The sequence below is a fragment of a genome, unplaced genomic scaffold (genome assembly GCF_019419815.1).
Source record: "Pyrus x bretschneideri cultivar Hongxiangsu unplaced genomic scaffold, Pyrus_bretschneideri_v1 Contig27, whole genome shotgun sequence".
In the NCBI taxonomy this organism is placed as follows: Eukaryota; Viridiplantae; Streptophyta; class Magnoliopsida; order Rosales; family Rosaceae; genus Pyrus; species Pyrus x bretschneideri.
In genome coordinates this window covers 4,244,518-4,266,841 of record NW_025999579.1, presented here as the reverse complement: position 1 = coordinate 4,266,841, position 22,324 = coordinate 4,244,518, and the positions used below count along the sequence as shown (strand labels likewise).

The 22,324-nt window shown below is 34.7% G+C and overlaps 2 protein-coding genes across 3 annotated transcripts; both read left to right on the top strand.

Annotated features, from left to right (window-relative positions):
• Positions 1-9,626: 9,626 nt before the first annotated feature.
• On the top strand, positions 9,627-11,560 carry LOC103953016 (iron-sulfur cluster assembly scaffold protein IscU). Its single transcript, XM_009364741.2, has 3 exons — positions 9,627-10,008; positions 10,657-10,711; positions 11,188-11,560. The coding sequence occupies exons 1-3, from the start codon at positions 9,702-9,704 to the stop codon at positions 11,345-11,347; spliced, it is 522 nt and encodes a 173-aa protein (XP_009363016.2). The 5' UTR covers positions 9,627-9,701; the 3' UTR covers positions 11,348-11,560.
• A 1,745-nt stretch (positions 11,561-13,305) lies between these two features.
• Positions 13,306-21,972, top strand: LOC103953015 (pantothenate kinase 2). 2 transcript variants are annotated; one of them, XM_009364737.3, is made up of 23 exons: positions 13,306-13,492; positions 13,898-14,269; positions 14,803-15,015; positions 15,185-15,243; positions 15,348-15,464; positions 16,031-16,150; positions 16,239-16,333; positions 16,438-16,531; positions 16,683-16,814; positions 16,974-17,086; positions 17,209-17,401; positions 18,392-18,600; positions 18,950-18,994; positions 19,151-19,199; positions 19,472-19,554; positions 19,791-19,907; positions 20,021-20,084; positions 20,362-20,508; positions 20,609-20,767; positions 20,847-20,930; positions 21,022-21,216; positions 21,350-21,421; positions 21,566-21,972. In XM_009364737.3, the coding sequence occupies exons 2-23, from the start codon at positions 13,972-13,974 to the stop codon at positions 21,653-21,655; spliced, it is 2,748 nt and encodes a 915-aa protein (XP_009363012.2). In that variant the 5' UTR covers positions 13,306-13,492; positions 13,898-13,971; the 3' UTR covers positions 21,656-21,972. The 2 variants fall into 2 exon arrangements, with proteins under 2 accessions (XP_009363012.2, XP_009363013.2); XM_009364738.3 differs by having other exon boundaries at positions 13,893-14,269.
• The last annotated feature ends 352 nt before the right edge of the window (positions 21,973-22,324 follow it).

Below are 22,324 nucleotides of genomic sequence, written 5' to 3'. Positions count from 1 at the left end.
TATGATTTATCATAAACTCTCTCTAGCATATTCATTTAGAAAATACTTTATGCAGTGGCAGAGTCAGAATTTTCATCTAATGTTGTCACGATTTCAACCAAAAAAATAAAACTTATTAGACCATTTTGTCGAGCACTTGATAGAAACATGTCAATTCATGCCAACATATGTTGAATGCTTATGCCAACATACATCAACAAATACTGTGATATGTAGAAGCTTGTCAAGAGTGGTTACAGGAAACTGTAGAGTAATGTTGAAACTGTCAAGGCATGTCAACTGCAGCATTTCATTGAGCATTTGATGCGTACAATAGAATTGCACACAAAAGAGAGAACATGAGAACATGGATGATAACAAAAAATAGAAGAAGAAGTAGGAAGAGGAGGTTGTAATTCAGTTTTTCCTAGCTGTCTATAGAGTCAAATACAATATACATACAATTATACATACATACATATATATATATATATATAGGTTGTTAGGGTCATTGACAACCAATGACCATTTGTGTCACTTAACGAAATTATTAGAGATCATGCTTGAATGCTTTACTTTCCACCCGTAAAGAGATCACACACAAGCACGCACCCACTAATATACCAAGAAAAGAAGGATGACACCCGCAGACTACACTACAAGAAAACATGAATTCTGTGACGAACAAGTTTCGTCACATATACATTGGAATTCATCACATATAGTGACGAATTTCCTACGTCACAAAAGGCATCACCTATAGTCTTTGACGAATTTTAACATTCATCACCTATTATATCTATATGTAGCACTTCTTTCCCTCACATATTCGCAGCTCAAACTCCATAATTGAACAAATATGTGACGCTTTGGGCGTCACTTATTATTAGAATATGTGATGACCTATGCTTTCACCATATATGTATTGAATTTCAATTTTTCCTTCTATATTGCTTTTTCTCATTTAGTTTTTTTTTTTTATCTATAATTAAAACTTTATTTAATGAACTAGGAAGATGAATAATATGAATTACATTGTAATAATAAATGTAAATTTAACATTACTAACATGTTTAATAAATTGAACATATACATGCAAGAGAACATATGTGGTTTTAAAAAATAAAACTGATGAATAAAAGCCCCAAAACAACCTAAGTCTCCCGCTATCATATACAATACGACTACATGAAGCCCAATTGGGTCATGAAAGGCTCTCATGTTGTTGCTACTGTTGGTTGGAGGGTGCAAGTAACTTATTCGACAAAAATTTCTCAGAAACCAGTGGAGATATAAGAGAAGAAAATTAAAAATTAAGCATTATCCCATGTGTAACAAATAACAAACTCACTGGATTAGATAGTCATTCCAAAAACTAGCTAGATATAGCCAACTTCCATCATAACTCAGCCTTATGGTAAATAGGAACTAATTGACCTTTAAGATCTTCATAATTGTTGTTTAGCTAAAACCATTGGCCACCCGATCAACCCTCCTTATATTCTCTAAACACAACTTCAGACTACATCATCCAGGAAACGGACATGATACATTAAATTATAAACAGGATGAGTTGGAGCATTTGTAGTGGGAAAATGCTAAAGAGACTTTCTCAAAGTGAGATTCTTTATGAATTTTCTATCAACTCACAGTTTAACGTTAATTTATGTGTCAATATTATAAAACATTGTACTAAAAACATACAATAGCAAATAATCTATAAAAAATCTCATTATGAGAGAATTTCCTTAGCATTTCATACATACATACATGCGCGCCGATTGGATACCTTGCATTTTCATGGTGAAATTTAGGTTACATACTCACAATCGTACAAAATACCTTTTCAAAATTGGGTTCTTCGAGACGTAATTTTCTGTCGTTAAATATGAGATGATGCATAAAAGGTTGAGCGAGTGTTTCAATTTGTTACACGAATCTTTAAACTACCAGTACCACTAATCCTAAGTTTATTATAGATTTAAGCATTGAAAAGATAGCCTTTGCTTTCAACGATAAAGATGTCTGTGTTTTCCTGCTTGCCAATGAGTTTTAAGTTTTAATGGGCGTTTGTCAGCTTATGTATGTCTTTTTTGTGATCAAATATTGATATTTCAAGACATATAATTTAGTCGAGGGACAGTTTTGCAAGTAGAACTCACTTTGTATTGTATTTTAACAGTTTAAACATTTATCTTTTAATTATTTTTACATAATATCACCTAAATCGAAAATTATATTACAGTTTGATTAAATGAGAGTCATTTTAGTGTTCTTAGAATTGTTCAACTTGTAGAAAACAATATCCTGAAAAGGAAAAAAAAAGTTTAGAATGAGAGAACGAATTATAACTCATATCATCGCTCAATTGATCATTTCATGAAACAATCTCTCTAAAAAAAAAAAAAATTGGAACCTACAGTCTTAGTACTGGCTGGTGAGTTAAGATAATACAAATCGATCTTGCTCTTTAGGATGACTAATTCAACAAGGTTTAAGGATTCAACTTGAAGGAGGTTCTAGATGATATAGTACTCAAGAATTACAAACTTGGAAGTGAAATCTATCAAATTTGTTGGAGTTTTCTCATTTTTTTTTTAATGGCCATTTGCTTTGATGGTCTCACTGTGAAAGTGACATTTTCTTGGGCAAAACACTTTTCATGATGTACGTACAAATTATGAACGTTGAATTGTTTATGCTTTAACCAATATAATTGGAAGCTCTCCACCAAAGTTTAAAAAAAATAGAAAAAATGTAAAACAAAAAAGAACATAGATGCTTCATTTTCAACATATTAGGTCATGCCCTAATATTGGCCCCCCATGACATAAGTAGGGATTCTAAATGTATGATATATAATATTACGGTGAGGGTGATAGAGAAAGAACAGTATGGGTTGGGTTGGTCATAAAGTGCAGTATTTTCTGTTCGACTTTAACATGGATGAACTATGATATATATGATATCGTGTCGAGTTGGGAACAGTTTATCCAAACATAAGACGTGCATATGACCACTCCACTATTTCGAAGTTTTTTTTCTAGATTAGGAACACACAATTTAGACATTTTCCCTACGAATTAAAACTGATTTTGTTGACAGAAATGTAAACAATATGTTTTTATATGAACATTCTATTTATTTACGTGATGCAAAGTATTACCAATATGGGGCTCGTTGGAAATTACTTTTAAAATAGTTGAAAATAATGAAAGTGCTTTTACGACCAATTCTTAGAAAAAATGCAATTGAATCCTTGTAGAAAGAACTAGTGTTTCTTGCAGGAACCACTTCAAATACTTTTAGAACTTAAAAATATTTTCTCTAAAAATGTTTTCAGTTATTTTAAAAATATTTCTAAACGAGCTCTAAGTTGTTATTCAACGATATTGTAAAGTAAAGCTAAAATAACCAAAATTCCAAAATTAACTAGAACCTTAGCTTAACCAGTTTACGGGCTTAACCTTCTAGATGTTCATGCATTATTTTGTCTTTTTAATGGACTAAATTAAAGGAAAATTAAAAGACACAAAATAAGTGCGCAAAGGGGAAAAAGTTGGATTTACGCAAATCACTTCTCAAATAATATATTATTTACAAAACTCACTTTAAATATAAGTCAATAGCTTACAGATACGAATGAATAACTCATTAACTAGAACGAACCAAGCCAAGTCTAATACGATGGGTAAGAAGAAGTGAGATAAAAGTTGAGCCAATAATATTCAATGTTAATGATCAACATAAAGATGGATGTCACTATATAATAATGTAGTAATACTTCTCTTTACTTTCAAATGACAAGTTTTTATAAGTTTCGAAGGTGGTAAATGACGAGTTTACACTTATTTATTCTTCCCATCTTTGAATTATAAATATAATTGAATGAAATAAGGTATTTGAAGACATTTAATTGAATGAAATAATGTAAAATAAATGTAGATAATAAGTGAGAGATCCAAAGTAAGTGGTATTAGGGGCAATTAGACATCCAAAAATACAAATTTTGCCAAGTCAAACTTAATTATGGATATTGCTTTAGTTGGAGCCTAGTCATTGGATTTTTGTTAGGGAAATTCACAATGATGGATTTTAGTTAAAGAAAATTGAATTTCAAGGGATGTACTCATATTTTCTGTGATTTTTATATAACTATTCTTCAATGGATGATGTAAAAGAAAAAAAAAATAAATATTGAATGATGATGTAGATCAAGATTGAATTGGTATATATTAAAGAGTTAATGAAACATTAATCAATCTAGGTTTTTTATCGGAATTAATTCCTATAGGTTGAATTGGTCTATTTCTCCGGAAAAAAGTAGCTACAAATTTTCATGTGAAGATCGGTGGCCATGCATGCATATATATCCTACTTTATAATAAGTAATTGGTTGAATTTGGATATATACTTCCACTATTTGATTAATTTTAGTTTTTGTAATCAATGATCCTAAAGAATAAAGGAAGCTTTTAAGATCGAATGAAAGGAACACCGAGAATAATATGTTTGAATTATATGGACATGATAAGTTTCTTAACCCATTTGCCAGGATTTTGGTATGCATATATATTGGAATAATATATATGTATATAGATATATGAGCTCGTTTGTAAGTGTTTTAAAAATTGATTTTGGGTTTCAGAAGCATTTTAAGTGCATTTTAGAAGAAGCACCATATATTTGCTTTTTGTAAGAAGTACTTCAAGTTATTTTCTAGAATTCACTTAAATTTTTACTAAGAATTGAATAAAAAAAACATTTTAACTAAAAGTGTTTTCAGTCATTTTAAAAGCACTTTTTAACGAGTCATATATTGTTTAAATGGCTTTGGTGATCAATGATCATGAATGGACTTGGATTTGCTAAATATTTACCTAAAAAATATTTACCTAAAAGGCTTTTTAGCCAAAATGGTCATTGAGATTTGCATAACTCCTCATTTTGGTCATTGAGATTTCAAATCAATAGAAGTGGTCCCTGAGATTGTCCACCATCCATCATTTTGGTCCTTCCATTAAAAACTCTGTTAAGTGTCCCAGAGCTCTTGGCTGGAAGTTTGGGCAATTTTCAAAGCTTCGTAACTCAATCGTTTCTTAACCAAATTCGACCCATAATATATCAAAATGAAGATAGGAAAGTGTAGAATAAGATTATACCTATTTGGAAGCCCAATGGTTGCAGAAGATGGTCAGAAAATAGCCTCAAAGTTGACTGATCCGAGGGAAAACTGGACAACTCGCCGGAAACTGGACAAACTTTAAACGTTCATAACTTCTTCAATACTCAACGTAATCAAGTGATTCAAAAACGAAAATCATACTTCTCGATGAGACGAAGGGAATAGTATCTTTTTCAGTGGCTAACTCTCCTTGTTTTGGCGGGAAAATGGTCGAAAGTGGCTTTCTTGGTCTCAAGTTAGTCACTTTCGAGCTGTTATCCGACCAAATTATGGAGAATTAGCCGCTGAAAAATGTACCATTCTATTCTTCTCGTCAAGAAGTATGATTTTCATTTTGAATCACTTAATTTCGTTGAGTATTGAAGAAGTTATGAACATTTAAAGTTTGCCCAGTTTCCGGCTAGTTTTCCAATTTTTCCTCGGACCAATCAACTTTGAGGCTATTTTCCGACCATCTCCGGCAACCATTGGTCTTCCAAATGTTATAATCTTATTCTACACTTTCCTATCTTCATTTTGATATATTATGGGTCGAATTTGGTTAAGAAACGATTGAGTTACGAAGCTTTGAAAATTGCCTAAACTTCCAGCCAAGAACTCCGGGACACTTAACGGAGTTTTTAACGAAATGACCAAAATGATGGATGGTGGACAATCTCAGGGAACACTTCTATTGATTTGAAATCTCAGGGACCAAAGTGAGGAATTATGCAAATATCAAGGACCATTTTAGCTAAAAAGCCTACCTAAAATTATTCACATTCGATGGGATACGATACCCTATGCGTCTAGGAAGACATGAAGCTAAGATGTTGAATTTAAAACTTGGAGGAGCAGAATATATGATAAAATTGACTACCCAAATCATCAAGATATCTCGATTTAGATTCTGAGTTTTAGGAAGTTCACCCTTTTTGCAAAGTAGTCCACTCTCCATCCCTGTAAAAAGAGAAACATGTACAAATAAACATTTTTACAATTCTTTGCTAACAAACCAGAATTTCTTCACCAAAGAACACCGATATACAACAAAGAGACTGATAAAATGGTATTTTCTTACCTCTTTGACAAAAGTTTGTTTTTTGCCGAATAAAATTGACCTACTCCACCTCAATAGTTTTCCTCTTATTAAAAAGTGATGCTAGAAAGACTATCTTTTCGGATTATGTTTTGTAAATCATAAATGTGACGGTTGATAGTTGATTTCGTTCGTTAAATTATTAAAAAAAAAATTCAACCGTCAACCGTTACAATCATGTAGTTTAAAACATATGATTTATAGAAAATCTCTCTAGTATATTCATTTAGAAAATACTTTGTGCAGTGATGGAGCCAGAATTTTCATGTAATGTGGTCATGATTTCGACCAAAAAAGAAAGGTTGAGCGAGTGTTTCAATTTGTTACATATGAGAAGATCCATAGAAGGTTGAGCGAGTGTCTCAATTTCTTACATGAATCTTTAAATTAACTACCATAAATCCTAAGTTTATTATAGATTTAAGCATTGAAAAGATAGCCTTTGCTTTCAACGATAAAGATGTCTGTGTTTTCCTGCTTGCCAATGCGTTTTAAGTTTATGGGTGTTTGTCAGCTTATGTATGTCTTTTGTGTGATCAAATATTCATATTTCAAGACATATAATTTAGTGGAGGGACAGTTTTGTAAGTAGAGCTTACTTTGTATTGTATTTTAACGGTTCAAACATCTATGTTTTAATTATTTTTACATAATATCATCTAAATTGAAAATTATATTACAGTTTGATTAAATGATGGTCATTTTAATGTTCTTAGAATTGTTCAAGTTGTAGAAAACAATGTCCTGAAAAGGAAAAAAAAAAGTTTAGAATGGGAGCATGAATTATAAGTCGTATCATCTCAATTGATCATTTCATGAACAATCTCTCTAAAAGAAGTGAAATCTTCCGTCTTAGTACTGGCTGGTGAGTTAAGATAATACAAATCGACCTTGCTCTTTAGGATGACTAATTCAACAAGGTTTAAGGATTCAACTTGAAGGAGGTTCTAGATGATATAGTTCTCAAGAATTACAAACTTGGAAGTGAAATCTATCAAATTTGTTGTTGGAGTTTTCTCTTTTTTTTTTTAATGGCCATTTGCTTTTGATGTATATTATACACGAAGAAAAATAAATGGTCTCACTGTGAAAGTGACATTTTCTTGGGCAAAACACTTTTCATGGTGTAAGTACAAATTATGAACGTTGATTGTTTATGCTTAACCAATATAATTGGAAGCTCTCCACCAAAGTTTTAAAAAAAATAGAAAAAATGTAAAAGAAAAAAGAACATCGATGCTTCATTTTCAACATATTAGGTAATGCCCTAATATTGGCCCCCCATGACATAAGTAGGGATTCTAAATGTATGATACTATTAAGGTGAGAGTGATAGAGAAAGGACAGTGTGGGTTGGGTTGGTTTTCTCAACCCAGAAAATATTAGTAGCAAATGGATATCGATCTTAAGGGGAAACGATAATTTAAAATATAACTTTTGGATTAACTATCTGTGATAAAGTACAGTATTTTCTATTCGACTTTAACATGGATGAACTATGATATATATGATATCGCCTCGAGTTGGGAACAGTTTATCCAAACATAAGACGTGTATATGACCGCTCCACTATTCCGAAGTTTTTCTTTTTCTGGATTAGGAACACAGAATTTAGACATTTTCCCTACGAATTAAAACTGATTTTGTTGACAGAAATGTAAACAATATGTTTTTTTTTATGAACATTTTGTTTATTTACGTGATGCAAAGTATTACCAATACGGGGCTCGTGGGAAATTACTTTTAAAATGATTGAAAATAGTGAAAGTGTTTTTACGATCAATCCTTAGTAAAAATGAAATTGAATCCTTGTAGAAAAAACTAATGCTTCTTGCATGAAGCACTTTAAATGCTTTTAGAACCCAAAAACATTTTCTCTAAAAATACTTTTAGTCATTTTAAAAATATTTCTAAACGAGCTCTAAGTTGTTATTCAATGATACTGTAAGGTAAAGCTAAAATAACTAAAATTCCAAAATTAACTAGAACCCTAGCTTAACTAGTTTACGAGCTTAACCTTCTAGATGTTCATGCATTATTCTGTCTTTTTAATGGGCTAAATTAAAGGAAAATTAAAAGACACAAAATAAGTGCGCAAAGAAGAAAAAGTTGGGTTTACGCAAATAATTTCTCACATAATATATTATTTATAAAACTCACTTTAAATATAAGTTAATAGTTTACAGATACGAATGAATAACTCATTAACTAGGATCAACCAAGCAAACACACACACACACACACACACATGTATGTAGCTGCAATCGTTTTTTTTTTTTGGAGTGAGTTCAGTGTGTGAAACCAGCACTATGAACATTAAGAACAAGATGGAGGGGAAGTTAGGTTCGTTGAGGAACCCATCTGTCCAGCTAGCTGGATCCTTCTCAGTTCTCACTCGTATATGATAATACCAATAACATAGGTTCATAAAAATAAAATTTCGGATTTAAAAAAAAAAAAATACAATTATTGGTTATTGGAAGCTAAGCTTGAGGTTGCTAACGTGAGATGGTCGACTCGTCTTATTTATTAAACGAACTGGTCTAAGCTACGGTGGACCGACCTTAATGCATGGGCTAGAGGTGTCAAAAATTCTTTTGGATATAGATAACCCCATATATTCACACTTTTTAATTCGATACGATGAATGTGATAATATAACTCTCAACCTTAATTGTCTTGTATACTTGTTTAACACTTTAAAATATTAAAAATATATAGTTTTATACAATTTTTTAATAATCTAGAATTTCTCTTTCTTCGTCTTTCAAATTTAGGAGTATTCTTTTGGTTTAGTATTTTTTTTTTATTTATTCTGAAACGTTTAATTGGATTCTCGGGTCATTATACTAAGGGGTGTATCTGTCATTCAATTTTCTTCAAAACTTTGGGTACCCAAAGATCACTTTTGGGTGTTCACAGACCCACTTATTTTCCAATGGTAATATAAAAAGCCCAGGCTCGTTTATAATTGGATCAAGGTCCAAACAGGCCCAAATGGGCTTATGACAACCCGAGCGAAACCTCCACCGTCCACTTGCCAGGAGGATCTCCTCTTTGCAAGGATGAGGAATACTTTAATCATATTTATTCATCGTATATTGTGTAATTTTTTTATTTAAAGTTGAACATAAACAGTATTTAACAAAAATTGACCGCATAATGTACGATAAACGAATATGATTAAAAAATTCCCAGATCTTTACAAAGAGAATCCGGTAAAAATCCTCTATCACTTATCCACCAGCTCATCCAGAAATCTGGGAAACTTGCTTTCTTAAACATCTGTCATATCACATTTTAAAACAATCTCCGCCGTCCACGTGCCCACAACCAAACCGCCTTCCAAAATCGGAATCTACAAATATCGTAGTCTTTTGTAATTAACCAATTTCTCTCCGTCTTCGTTCACAAAAACCGGATATTTCACCCTGAAAATTTTGCAACCGCGAAGCAAAAATGTTGAGACTTGCGGCGAAGAGGGTTCTCCAAGGCGGCCGTCTGGGGTCGCCGGAGGCTCAGTCACCGGCGGTCCTAAGCCTGCCACGTATGTACCACGAGAGGGTGGTGGACCACTACGACAACCCCCGCAACGTCGGAACGTTCGACAAGAATGATCCGACGATCGGCACGGGGCTCGTTGGCGCTCCAGCCTGTGGCGACGTGATGAAGCTCCAGATTAAGGTCGATGACGGTACGGGAAAGATTGTTGATGCTTGCTTCAAGACCTTTGGGTGTGGATCGGCCATTGCTTCTTCTTCTGTCGGTTAGTCACGTATATATGTGTATATATTCAGATATTTGTTTATGTTATTGACTATTTGGTTGCCTAGAAAATTTTGGGGCGGACAAAGAATGAATCTTTTTAATAGCAATCGGAATTTGAAGCATCCTAAGGACTGTAGTGTCTATTGACTGAATTATTTGGTGCTTTGTTGGTTTAGTTTGAGGTACGCATAAGCATGTGTAAATTTTGAGCTTATAACTTGTTCTGTTGGGTTGCCAATTAAAATTTCCAGGCGTTTAGATTGAATTCATACATTTTCCCGAGTTTTCGTATTTCATTGCAATTCGTATAAGACATTTTGTTGATGTATGATTAATTTGATTATCTCCTGCATGGTTGCATTTCATCCTAGTACCTGTATCAGTAATCAATCAATTGCATGCACACTTTGGGGTAATGGGAGATTTTCGCCCGTTGAAACAAATCCGTTGTGTTGCCGCTTTCTTTGAAGCCAATAAATTTGGAATTGTAACATTTTTATAGGTTTAAGATGAATAATTGTTACTGTATCATGGCATATGATGCTTACCTTGCATAGTTTTTTGTCGTAATTTGGTGAATATGACTCTTTCTGGACAGATAGCTTCGATTTAATTTGTCTAATGCTGGGTTTGTATCTTCTTTCAGCTACGGAATGGGTGAAGGGGAAACAAATGGAGGAAGTCTTGACGATTAAGAACACGTGAGTTCTGCTTTTCCTCCTATATTCTTATCGAATTTCTTTTGTTCATATTTCGCTGATATTGTTGTCAACATTATGGTCTTGGATATCTAGTTGAGTGCGTATTTTTGGTTTGCATCATGCTGGTTTTACTCTTTCAGTACTTATATTTACATGTATAATACTTGTCAATGGCAATTGTATGCTAATTTGGTTCGTAAGTGTTTATTGTGAACTTTGATTCGATACTATGCACAAAAGGTGGGATTTTTACCGTGTTTCCTTTGTCCTGCTTAGTCGAATAGCCTTGTTTGGTGCCCCTTTTGCCAGCTAACCGTCCTCTTACCGGCCTTTGCCTTAGTGATTTATGTTATCTGTCTGAGGTCTGGTTTGCTGTTGCTCAGAACTTGTTCTGCTGGAAGCCTTGATAGTATGTGTCATTCTCTTCACACATTTTTGCTCATTGTTTCAATTGGTTCTTCTGAATGTCGTTGCAGAGAGATTGCAAAACATCTTTCACTTCCTCCAGTGAAGCTTCACTGCAGCATGCTCGCCGAGGATGCCATTAAGGCAGCTGTTAAAGACTATCAAGCCAAGCAAACCAAAAAAACTGGCGGTACAGAGCCATCTCCTGCGGAGAAGGCTGTCAATGCTTGATTCTTCTCTCATTTGAAATGATGCTGAAATGTATAGGGTATAGTTTTCCACCTCTTGGTTGTTTACTAGATGTTATAATAATGGTGGTACAGATTAGCGTTCCTCGAACCCTTTGTTTTCTTTTCGTGTGGAATTGCGGCTGTATGAACAAACAAGTTTATTTTTTATGTATAATGTAAATTAAATATATGAAGGCGGCATTTAACGTGTTCATATGAATCGTTAACATGTTCATACTCCTCCAGCTTATTCGAACTCCAAAACGCAGTCGAGTCTCTATTTTCTGGGTCCTGCGACGAAGGTGGATTGGTGAAGCGGCGTTTGGTGGTGAAAATGTTAGTAGGTTGTCCTCTCTTCTTTGTTGGAGTGAATCTGCCGAACCAATACGCCAAGCGCCAGAATAGATGGAAGTGATCCAAACATTTACATGTTTTATAAATGGAAGGATAAAAAATGGGATTACCAAAAAAAAGAAGGATAAAAAAGGGTTTTTGTACCTTAAGTTTTTGGAAACTTTAACGAAAAACTTATGATACTGTTCATTTTAATGAAAAATCATATTTTCACATTAAAAAATCAGTTTTGATACTATTCACTTTACTCTTTATTTTGTCTTTATCATTAAAATTCAAAGTTTTCAAACCATTTTCATTAGTTTTCCTTAAGTTTTTTTGGGTGTTTTTTAAGTAGGTCATGAGATTTTAGTTCTTAAACATTTCAGTGCCGTACTTCGAAGTTTTAAAAACTCAGTAGCTTAAGTCATTTAACTGAAATGAATCACTAAAATTATTGCTTTCCCTAAAGCCCACATAACAGCAATGATCGCAAACAATTGCTGCTGGTGATAACGTTTTTGAAAGAGAGCTGAATATGGTAAGTATTTAAAAGCTTACAAAATCATAAATGAATATAATCATATCTGAATATGAACACCCTAATATTTTTTGGATCAAAGCCGCCCCTGGTTTGAAGTTAGAACTTTTCAGTTTCCTCCAATATTGTATCGCCAATGATCCTGTTGGAACCTGACAATTTCTGAGTCTTGCCTCTACAATGTTACAATTTACAAATTTATTGATTTTTGTTTTGGTTGAAAAATGGGCTATATGCTAATAACTCAAACAAAAATATACTATATAGATTTTTACGAACAAAGCTAACTGAACAAGATAATAAGAACTCATATATGAGAAAATTAATCGATGTTGTCTATTATCTAACTGTTAGAATCTTTGACTTTTGAAAAAAAAAAAAAAAGCAGGATGTCATGGTTATCTTTACTAATTAATAAAACACTTATTGTCAACTAAAATCCTATGAATTTACTAGTTTAACCTTCTAATTAAAACAGAATATGAATAAGAAATATGGAAGAGAAATATAATTTTACACAACTAAATTTTGTTTTTTTTTTTCCAAAGCCTTACATATATGTAATTATAACATATATCTAATTTAACAAAAAAAAAAAATCGTACTCCCACATTCTTTATTACTCTCTTCCTCTCTCTCCTTCTATTTCAAAAATAAAAATAAAAAAAATTTCTCACACACTTTGTGTGTGCCCATATACTAATGTTATTTAAATTAAGAAGTAGAAGACTTGGTAAATGGCATCCAAAAAAAACAAGGTAAACTTATATAGCCAGAACCATAATAAGTACCTCAATGATAATAGTGGATTGAGACTCTCCAACAAAAAAAAAAAATAAAATGTGAGAAAATGAAATTCTCCGCAACCTTCCCAAACCCCAAAAAGATGAATAACCCTGAAGTACCATCACTTTTTTTTTTTTTTTTTACAGACTATGAACTTATAGAGCTGATAGTCATAATGGTAGTTTATGGCATATGAACCAATAATTCAACTCTTGCATAAATCGATGCTGCGGGGCGCGAAATCAGCGCAACTCTCGCAACTCTCACGCGCTTCTTATGCGAGTAAGTTTACACCACCCAGCCCGCAAATCGCAGGAGGAACCAAACAAAACCGATCACAAACCGGAGACAGACACAAAAGCTGCTGACTGCCCCACATCTCCTACAAGGAAAAGAACCAATCCTTCATAATCTCCCCTCCTAAATCCTCGTATTACTGTGTTGCTGTCTTCCCTCCTCTCGGATTCAAAGTTTCACACTTTTAAGGTCCGCATTTGATTTGTTTTTTTGTTTACATTTCCAGTTCAATCAGTTCCCTCCCACTTTCTCACCTAATCAAATTTTTTAACCTTTTTATTGTTTATTTATTTATTTATAATCTTCTGGGTCCATTTATTTCTCCTTTTTGTTTTTTAATTACATAATTTACATGTTTCTTCTTACCATTTGATGTAAAATTTGTCTGAGGTGGTCCAGATACATTTAAAAGCTTGATAATTTCATCCTATTTTTCACTTGGGTCCCCAAGTTCAGAAATTTTAATTGAAATATTGAATCTTGTCACAAGGGTTTTCTTCTGAATCAGTAAATAGCTTCAAAGTTTGTAAATTTAAAGCAATGTTCTTAATTGTTCAGTCAAATTTTAATTAATTAATTGTTTATTTAGTACAGAGAAGGACAAAGTGGGCACACATAGGCCAAGGGGAAGCAGTTGAGAGGTTGGGAGGGGGTGAATTTTTGGATTAATGGCTGGTTTTGGAACTAGCGATATAAAAGAGAGAGAGAAGGAAGAAGGTGGTGACAAAAACATTAATACTTTAGAGTCCCATGCGGTGATTAGAACAGAAGGAGGAGAGGTTGGTCAAAGTAGTAGTGAGAGGGATATGGCTCCGGCCACCGGAAATTCGATTCACCGGTCGGGTTCCCGGCCTCAGTTGGACCTCAGCAAAGCTGCCATTCAAGGGAATTTTGAAGAGAGGGACCCCACAATTCTTCTGCCTAATCAGTCTGATGACTTGTCTCACTTGGCTTTGGACATTGGAGGTATAATTTGTATTCTTCACTTGAATCACTTGCTTTTGAAATGTCTTTGCGGTTTTTGGTTTCTAAATTTTCTGTTTTATTGGTTAGCTTTTGGTAATTCTGGTGTTAGTTTTCAGTGCATGCGTTGTGTTTTCTTTTGTTCTCTGCTTAGCTTTTTAGATTAAAGTGATCATTTTTTTTAAGGAAAGTAGAAGTTTGATCTGTTGGAGGAAGGGGCTTGTAGCTCAGTTGGTTAAGTGCGTTCACCAATGCATGGAGGTCTCGTGTTTGATCTCCCCCTCCCCCAATATGGCATGTATAAAGATATGTTTGATTTGGTGAAGAGAAAGGGAGATTATGCATGCCATGCTATATCCAGTGTGAACTGCTTATTGTGATCGTTGGTGCTATAATTTCTGGTGTTTTAAATTTAACTGTGAATTTGTGATCAGTACCTGGCTGTGTGGGATCGCATGTAAATTTTGAGTTCGAAAAAACTGTTTTAGTGTGTTTATAAAGATCGATGTTTTAAGCTGTTTAATGGTTAATGGCAGGATCTCTCATCAAGTTGGTGTATTTCTCAAGACATGAAGGCCAATCAATTGATGATAAAAGGAAGAAAACTTTGAAGGAGAGGTTGGGAATATCAAAAGGTAGTAGGAGAAGCTACCCTGTTCTAGGTGGGCGGCTTCATTTTGTGAAGTTTGAGACAAACAAGATTAACGAGTGCTTAGACTTCATCTACTCTAAGCAGCTTCACCGTGGTGGTATATTTTTCTGGATGTTCTTTTCTCTTGTTTCAGTTGTTTTATTCAATAGCCAAGCATGGTAGATTTCTCGAACTTGTATGATATTTATGCTTGAATCCTTATGTAACTGTGTCAATTTTTAGCAAAATAATATACCTGTGTTCTAAGAAAGACAAATTGTGGATAGGAATGGATGCTCGGATCTGGAATCCTGATGCCCCAACCAATGAAAGTTCCGTAATCAAGGTAATATAAGTGTTTATCGATCTTGTTATGTATTTTAGAAATCCATTATTTCTGTGTATTTTTGGGGATCATACTAATATCAATGAATGAATTCTTGCCTGAAGGCTACAGGTGGTGGGGCATACAAGTTTGCGGACCTCTTCAAAGAACGGCTTGGGGTTAGTCTTGACAAAGAAGACGAAATGAATTGTCTAGTATCTGGAGCAAATTTTCTACTCAAGGTGGGTGTTGATACAAGATAACATTTTCTTATGGATTAGGTTTTTTTCCTCCTTTTGATGTGTATTTTTGTTTGAAAATGATATGAACTTCTTGTATGTCCATTAGTTTTCCGGTAAGAACATTCAAAACTTCTAATTCTCTGCTCCTGGGTGTTGACTTTGCCTCTATCAGTAAAATTGAGTTGAGTTCATACGTTACCAAGAAAAACAAACTTTAATTTTTGGTTTTTTGTTTCACTTTATTTGTGATATTAGAGATTTTTCCTTATTCGAGAAATCTGGCATTTAGTGTTTATTTGATTTCTCAATTGCTCATATCTCTTCTTGAATATGGGAGTTCTGTCGTTTAAGTGTTGAATATATTATCGTCTGAAAAGAAAGATGGTGATTTGGAATTATCATGAGATTGTTCATTCATGGCTTGCTGATAAATTGTCTGGGTACCATATAGGGATGCCATCAAGTACTCTAATCATATTAACTTTTAGTACATTTTTGCCTTCTTTCCTCCATCATAACCATACTTCTCTAAGAGGTAATTAGATGTTCTACCATGATTCTAGTAGGCAATTCGTCATGAAGCTTTCACACACATGGAGGGTCAGAAAGAGTTTGTGCAGATTGACCAGAATGAATTATTCCCATATCTTCTAGTTAACATTGGGTCCGGTGTTAGTATAATTAAGGTAACTCTTTCTTTTGTTTTCTTTTTGTTAATTGAATTCTGGAGGCTTGTTGAGTTTATTAATTATCAATTAATCTGCGTTGCTATAGGTTGATGGAGATGGCAAATTTCAGCGGGTAAGTGGAACAAATGTTGGTGGCGGTACTTATTGGGGCTTGGGAAAACTGTTAACAAAGTGCAAAAGGTTTTTTTTTTCCTTCTGATTAACTTTTTGTTGCTTTCTATTTTTCATCTCATCTCTTTCTAGAAAGTTTGTCCAGGTCTTTGACTAATTCATTCCCTTATCAGTTTCGATGAGTTGTTAGAGCTGAGTCAACGGGGAGACAATGGTGCTATAGACATGCTTGTTGGGGACATTTATGGTGGTATGGACTACTCAAAGGTATGCAGATTGTCTATTCTGTTGAGAACACTACTTTGAAGTTTGGAGCTGTAAATTAGTCAGAAATCTTGATATTGATTATCATGAATTATGCAAATTTTCTTAATCTAGTGGTGAGACTAAGAATCCCTAATCATAAAACATGTTATAGATCGGTCTATCTGCATCAACCATCGCCTCTAGTTTTGGGAAGGCTATTTCAGAAAACAAGGAGCTTGAAGACTACAGCCCTGAAGATATATCACTGTCTCTCTTACGAATGATTTCTTATAATATTGGCCAGGTGTGCTCTGCAGTTACAAGATTATGCCATGAAAATGCAATTTATGTTGTACCTCTGTCGAGTACATGAAATCTAAAAATGATAACAATAATTTTTGTTCTAAAGAACTAATAGATGTGCTAATTTTGGTAGATCTGATTGGACTGTTCTGCTGTGCAGATAGCTTATCTAAATGCACTACGGTTTGGTCTGAAGCGAATATATTTTGGAGGTTTTTTCATAAGGGGTCATGCTTATACCATGGACACTATCTCCTTTGCGGTTCAGTTCTGGTACACATACAATTTTCTTATCAAGATTTAGACTTTTATTCCTCTTCTTCCTTGTCTTTGATATTGAGTATAATTTGTTTACTGTTTTATCGTAAAGTTTGAAAATATCATGTGTTTTTTAGGTCAAATGGAGATGCACAAGCAATGTTTTTGAGACATGAAGGTTTTCTGGGAGCTTTAGGTGCATTTATGAGCTATGAAAAGCATGGTCTTGATGACTTGATGGTCCATCATTTAGTTGAAAGATTTCCTGTGGGCGGTGCATATACCGGAGGAAAGATTCATGGTCCACCACTTGGGGATTTGAACGAGAAGGTAAAATGTTATCAGAGTTGAAAAGACCTGACCCCAAGCTGCTGATTCTCTGATAATAATGGATCTGGGTCGTATGTTTTTCTCTTGTTTAGTTTCGGGAAGGCATGAATTCAGCTTTAATTTATCGGTCTGAAAAAAATTTAACAAGTTTAATGTCAAAATGTCCCGCAATGCATCACAGCTTTTTTCGGGGAGAGAAGCAAATTAGAGTTGGAAATTTGACTCCACTACAATGATTCTCTAGAATCACATCTTTTTATACTTTTCCAAATAAATAAATAACTGAGGCATCTTTGAAGATTAGATTATTGGAGCAACTATACAGGTGCATATATACTTTCTAAAGGCCAACTTGGCTAAAAGGCAGAAGGGTAGGAATCTATGGATGAAATACCATAAGAGCTGCTAGAGTTTGGACCATAGGAATAGGAAAGGTTGAGCAATCAGCTGCGGTTTCCATCGTTATCAAGGACAGAGCTAGGAAAGTCTGTAGGGGTGAGCTACTTTTCTTTTTCTGTTCGAGGTAGGCTAATTTTATAAAAGAAGGTTGTGCTAGTTTCAAACTAGAAAACTTTGGCTTATAGAGCTGCATGCTATTTTTTGAAATTCCAAAATTTACCCTAGGCTATAGCCCACCCCAGCTTATTCTACCTCCGCCCTTGATTGTTATCGACTCTTCAGTATGTACAAGGCTACAAGCCATTGTTTTTTACTGGTCTCACCATGAATGCTCCTATATATCATTCCCTAATGAGAGGAGCTTTAATCTTATGGTACTTTAGGTCTTTGTTGTCCGGGATTTGATGTTCTTGTTCTTTTTCATGTTACTTGTATCAATTTCTTTACTAGTAAAATTTGGGTTTCTTGTAAAAAAAAGGGAAATGATTATACTATGCTCTGTAATGGAATTCTAGTCTTCGGACAATTTTGTCTTTTCAAGTATGTCCAAGAAATCTTAGAACTTAAGTGAGTCAGAAACCTTGATTGCAGATTTCATGGATGGAGAAGTTTGTTCAGAAAGGGACTGAGATTATTGCTCCAGCACCAATGGCTCCTCCTGGAACTACTGGACTTGGAGGCTTTGAAGTTCCTTCGTCCAAAGGAGGTACTCTCCGTTCTGATGCAAGTGCTTTAAACATTGGGGTCCTACATCTGGTACCCACGTTGGAAGTCTTTCCATTATTGGCGGACCCAAAAACGTAAGTCAACTTATAGATTTTTATTGATCACTACCCTGCAAATATAGTTGCTGGGGCCTAGATTAGATGGTAACTATACCTCTCTGATAGAGTGGAGTTCCATGATCACCCTTCCCGTATGTCCTATCCTCACAAAGTGTGCTTTTTGGAACTTCGACAGTTTCACTCAGTGTGTTGGTATCCTTTACAATGATACAAGTGAGACACTAATATGTTTGGTACAGCCGTGGGGCACGTCTTTTACCAGGATTTGATGATTGGTGCTGAGTCTTACACTATTTTGGTTTTTTTAATCTTACATGTCCTTTTACACTAAATACTTGTTTTGTTTGTTTTTCTGATGTTACAGGTATGAGCCTAACACTATCGATCTCTCAGATCACGGCGAGTTAGAGTGAGTACATGCTGTTAGTTTTCTTTTTGTTTGGAAATCCTCAAGAGTCCATCTGCACAACGCTAGTAACTATAATGTGTTATTTGAAATTGTCTATGTCCAAATTTATGAATGATTAGTTTGTTATGGGTAATTTGAGTGTCTTTCGTGTTATAGGTACTGGTTCACTGTGCTGTCAGAGCATCTACCAGACCTCGTTGATAAGGTAAACATAGCATCAGCTAGAGCATCTGTTTCATAGAACTCTATTTTTTTCTACTGTCTAAAGTTTTATAGGCAACCGGGTGTCCGTCAGTTATAGTTAAATGTGGAAAATATTGAAAAGTTCACTTTCTCTTTGGTTTTTGTTTATGCGGTTTTGCATTTCCATTTTGTTAGTGCTCATTGTGTATTTAGAATCTTCCTTGATAATATTAATGCAAACAGAAATTCAGATTGGATACATTTTCATTATTGATTTATGACTGATTATGTTAGGCAGTGGCAAGTGAAGGTGGAACGGATGATGCTAAAAGAAGGGGCGATGCTTTTGCTCGTGCTTTTTCTGCTCATTTGGCACGGTATCTATGCTATGAGAAATTATATCTAATATTTGTTGTATTATATAACATTCTGGTCTGTTATAAAGCTTGAAACTCCTGGTTCTGTGCGTCATACATGTGCGTACAAGTTTGTAATGCTATCATGTATCCTGTCTGAAACCTTTTTTTTTTTTTCTAAAATAATATGTTCTTGGAGATCAATGAGATTTTTATTTGCACTTATTCCATTTAACATCTTCCAACTGGCTGTATAGGTTGATGGAGGAGCCTGCTGCATATGGAAAGTTAGGGTTGGCAAATCTATTGGAACTAAGAGAAGAATGCTTGAGGGAGTTCCAATTTGTTGACGCGTATAGAAGTATAAAACAAAGGTAAAAGAAAGTCTTTAAATAGTGTAAAAGAAGGTCTTGCCTGATGAAAGTCATTGTTTCATATACTTAACTCGTAGTGATTCTAACCCTCTCCTGGTTTACGAATGCAACAGGGAAAATGAGGCATCACTTGCTGTTTTAGCCGATCTGCTGATGGAGCTTGATAGTATGAGTGAGGTACAATTCCTGTTCTTCATTCAATATGGTGGTTACCAAATGCCATTAAGGTATCAGTTGATATTTATCCTATTCATCTTTCATTCGGTCTTTGCAAAAGTTTAAAGAGTATGGAAGCCTACTCTATTATGGTTGAACTGTGGTAAATATAAATTGTTGTGGGCACCTCGCTACATTTTCAGACGGTTTAGTTTGTTCCTTCCAGCACAGTTGAGCCATTCCAACTGGCACGTTTTGAACTGTTGTTCTGATCATTCGAAATCTTCTTAATTTACAGGAAGCAAGACTACTTACCCTTATTGAAGGTGTCCTTGCTGCAAACATTTTCGACTGGGGATCCCGTGCCTGCGTGGATCTCTATCACAAAGGAACGATTATTGAAATTTATAGAATGAGCCGCAATAAGATGCAAAGACCTTGGCGCGTAAGTGGATTCAAAACAAAGTTCCCTTGTCCTTTCAGTTGTTTCAAATTACTTGCCGATTGGGTATTCGAATGTAAAAGAGCTGTTAATCTTTATGCAGGTGGATGACTTTGATGTTTTCAAAGAGAGAATATTAGGATCTGGAGATAAAAAACCTCGTCCACATAAAAGAGCTTTGCTATTTGTGGATAACGCGGGTGCTGACGTTATTCTAGGAATGCTGCCCCTAGCACGGGAACTTCTCCGACATGGAACGGAAGTAAGTTTTGCTGCCAAGGCTCATTCCGTATCTAATTAAGTTGTGCATTGAAAACATCGTAATAAGATTGATTTTGCAGGTTGTCTTGGTTGCCAACTCCCTCCCAGCTCTAAATGATGTAACTGCAATGGAGCTTCCTGAAATTGTTGCCGAATCTGCCAAGGTCAGTCCACAAGCATGATTAAGTCTTTTAGCCTTTCTTTCGTATATATAAAATGATGAGGCAAAAAGAAACTGATTCTTCTAGTCAACAGCATTGTGACATTCTTCGCAGAGCTGCTGAAGCAGGAGGTTTACTTGTCGATGCAATGGTTAGCACTCTAGACGGTTCCAAGGGAAATTCATCTTCAGTTCCATTGATGGTTGTTGAGAATGGTTGCGGCAGTCCTTGTATAGACTTACGGCAGGTTAGCTCTGAGCTAGCTGCTGCTGCAAAAGAGGCCGATTTGGTATGATCCTTGTTCAAACTACTAAAACCATTGTCAAGCATTACTCATAACATGATAAACACCCGAAGAAAAAAACAGAACGAGTTAGAAAAACTCTTTGAATCATTCTATTGACTGAATACTATTCATGCAGGTTATCTTGGAAGGGATGGGCAGGTCTCTTCATACCAACTTTAATGCAAAGTTTAAATGTGATGCGTTAAAGGTGAGGATTTCAATGGTTGTCGGTATTAACCTTGGTGTGATGTTTCCGTTAGAGATAGTGAACCAAGTGAACTTTGATCCAACCCGCAATAGGATTCTAACGTTTTCTTTTACACTGCAATAACAAGAACAACTTCTAATGCAGCTTGCAATGGTGAAGAATCGAAGGCTGGCCCAAAAACTGATCCAAGGCAACATATACGACTGTGTTTGCAGATACGAACCAGTAAGTTAAAAGCTCCGGTTCGCATCATCTTGTAGCGCCCGGTTGTAAGCCATGGGAGGTCTCGATCTTAGGATACAACCGCTCGATACAAAAACGATTAAAGACTATGATTGTATGCAGATTTACAAGGACCCCGATTCAGTGGCGGGGTTAATGGTTCTCTTCTCTGTATGTTATGTATTTGTTCATTGGCATCCGAAAGGATGCGGCTTTTCGATTGTGCAAACAAATTTGACACAAAATAATGTCGTCGACAAAACTAAAGTACGACGAAAAAGAACTGAAATCGTCACCAAAGGTTATATACTGCGACCAACTAGTTTATATCTTGGAACTTTTTTCTGATTACGTAAAATCATGCTTTTAAATGTGCGGTCCTGATTTACATCCTACGGATTTTATGGATCCGCATCTTTTTCAATTATAATTCTTATAAAATATTATGGTTAGCTCTTTGTGAAGGTTATACTCCGATTAGTTTACCAAAAAAAGGTTATACTCCGACTATACTCTTATCATATTTTGATCAAATTTACGAGTTGCTCAACTATAGTTTGTTTCTACGAATTGTGATTGGAAATTCTCCCTTGATTTCTCTTAGAACATTTTCTTTTATCAATGTGAATTTGCATTAAGTTACAGGATCGACTAACCATAATAATTAGTTATTGAATTCTT

What these genes read in the sequence shown, in the direction of transcription:
- LOC103953015 (XM_009364737.3), top strand. Translation starts at nt 13,972, where the DNA reads ATGGCTGGTTTTGGAACTAGCGATATAAAAGAGAGAGAGAAGGAAGAA. An exon ending in GTGGTATGGACTACTCAAAG is followed by an intron (nt 16,532 to 16,682) that starts GTATGCAGATTG and finishes AACATGTTATAG; the next exon opens with ATCGGTCTATCTGCATCAAC. An exon ending in TATAGAAGTATAAAACAAAG is followed by an intron (nt 19,908 to 20,020) that starts GTAAAAGAAAGT and finishes CGAATGCAACAG; the next exon opens with GGAAAATGAGGCATCACTTG.
- LOC103953016 (XM_009364741.2), top strand. Translation starts at nt 9,702, where the DNA reads ATGTTGAGACTTGCGGCGAAGAGGGTTCTCCAAGGCGGCCGTCTGGGG. An exon ending in CATTGCTTCTTCTTCTGTCG is followed by an intron (nt 10,009 to 10,656) that starts GTTAGTCACGTA and finishes ATCTTCTTTCAG; the next exon opens with CTACGGAATGGGTGAAGGGG. An exon ending in GTCTTGACGATTAAGAACAC is followed by an intron (nt 10,712 to 11,187) that starts GTGAGTTCTGCT and finishes ATGTCGTTGCAG; the next exon opens with AGAGATTGCAAAACATCTTT.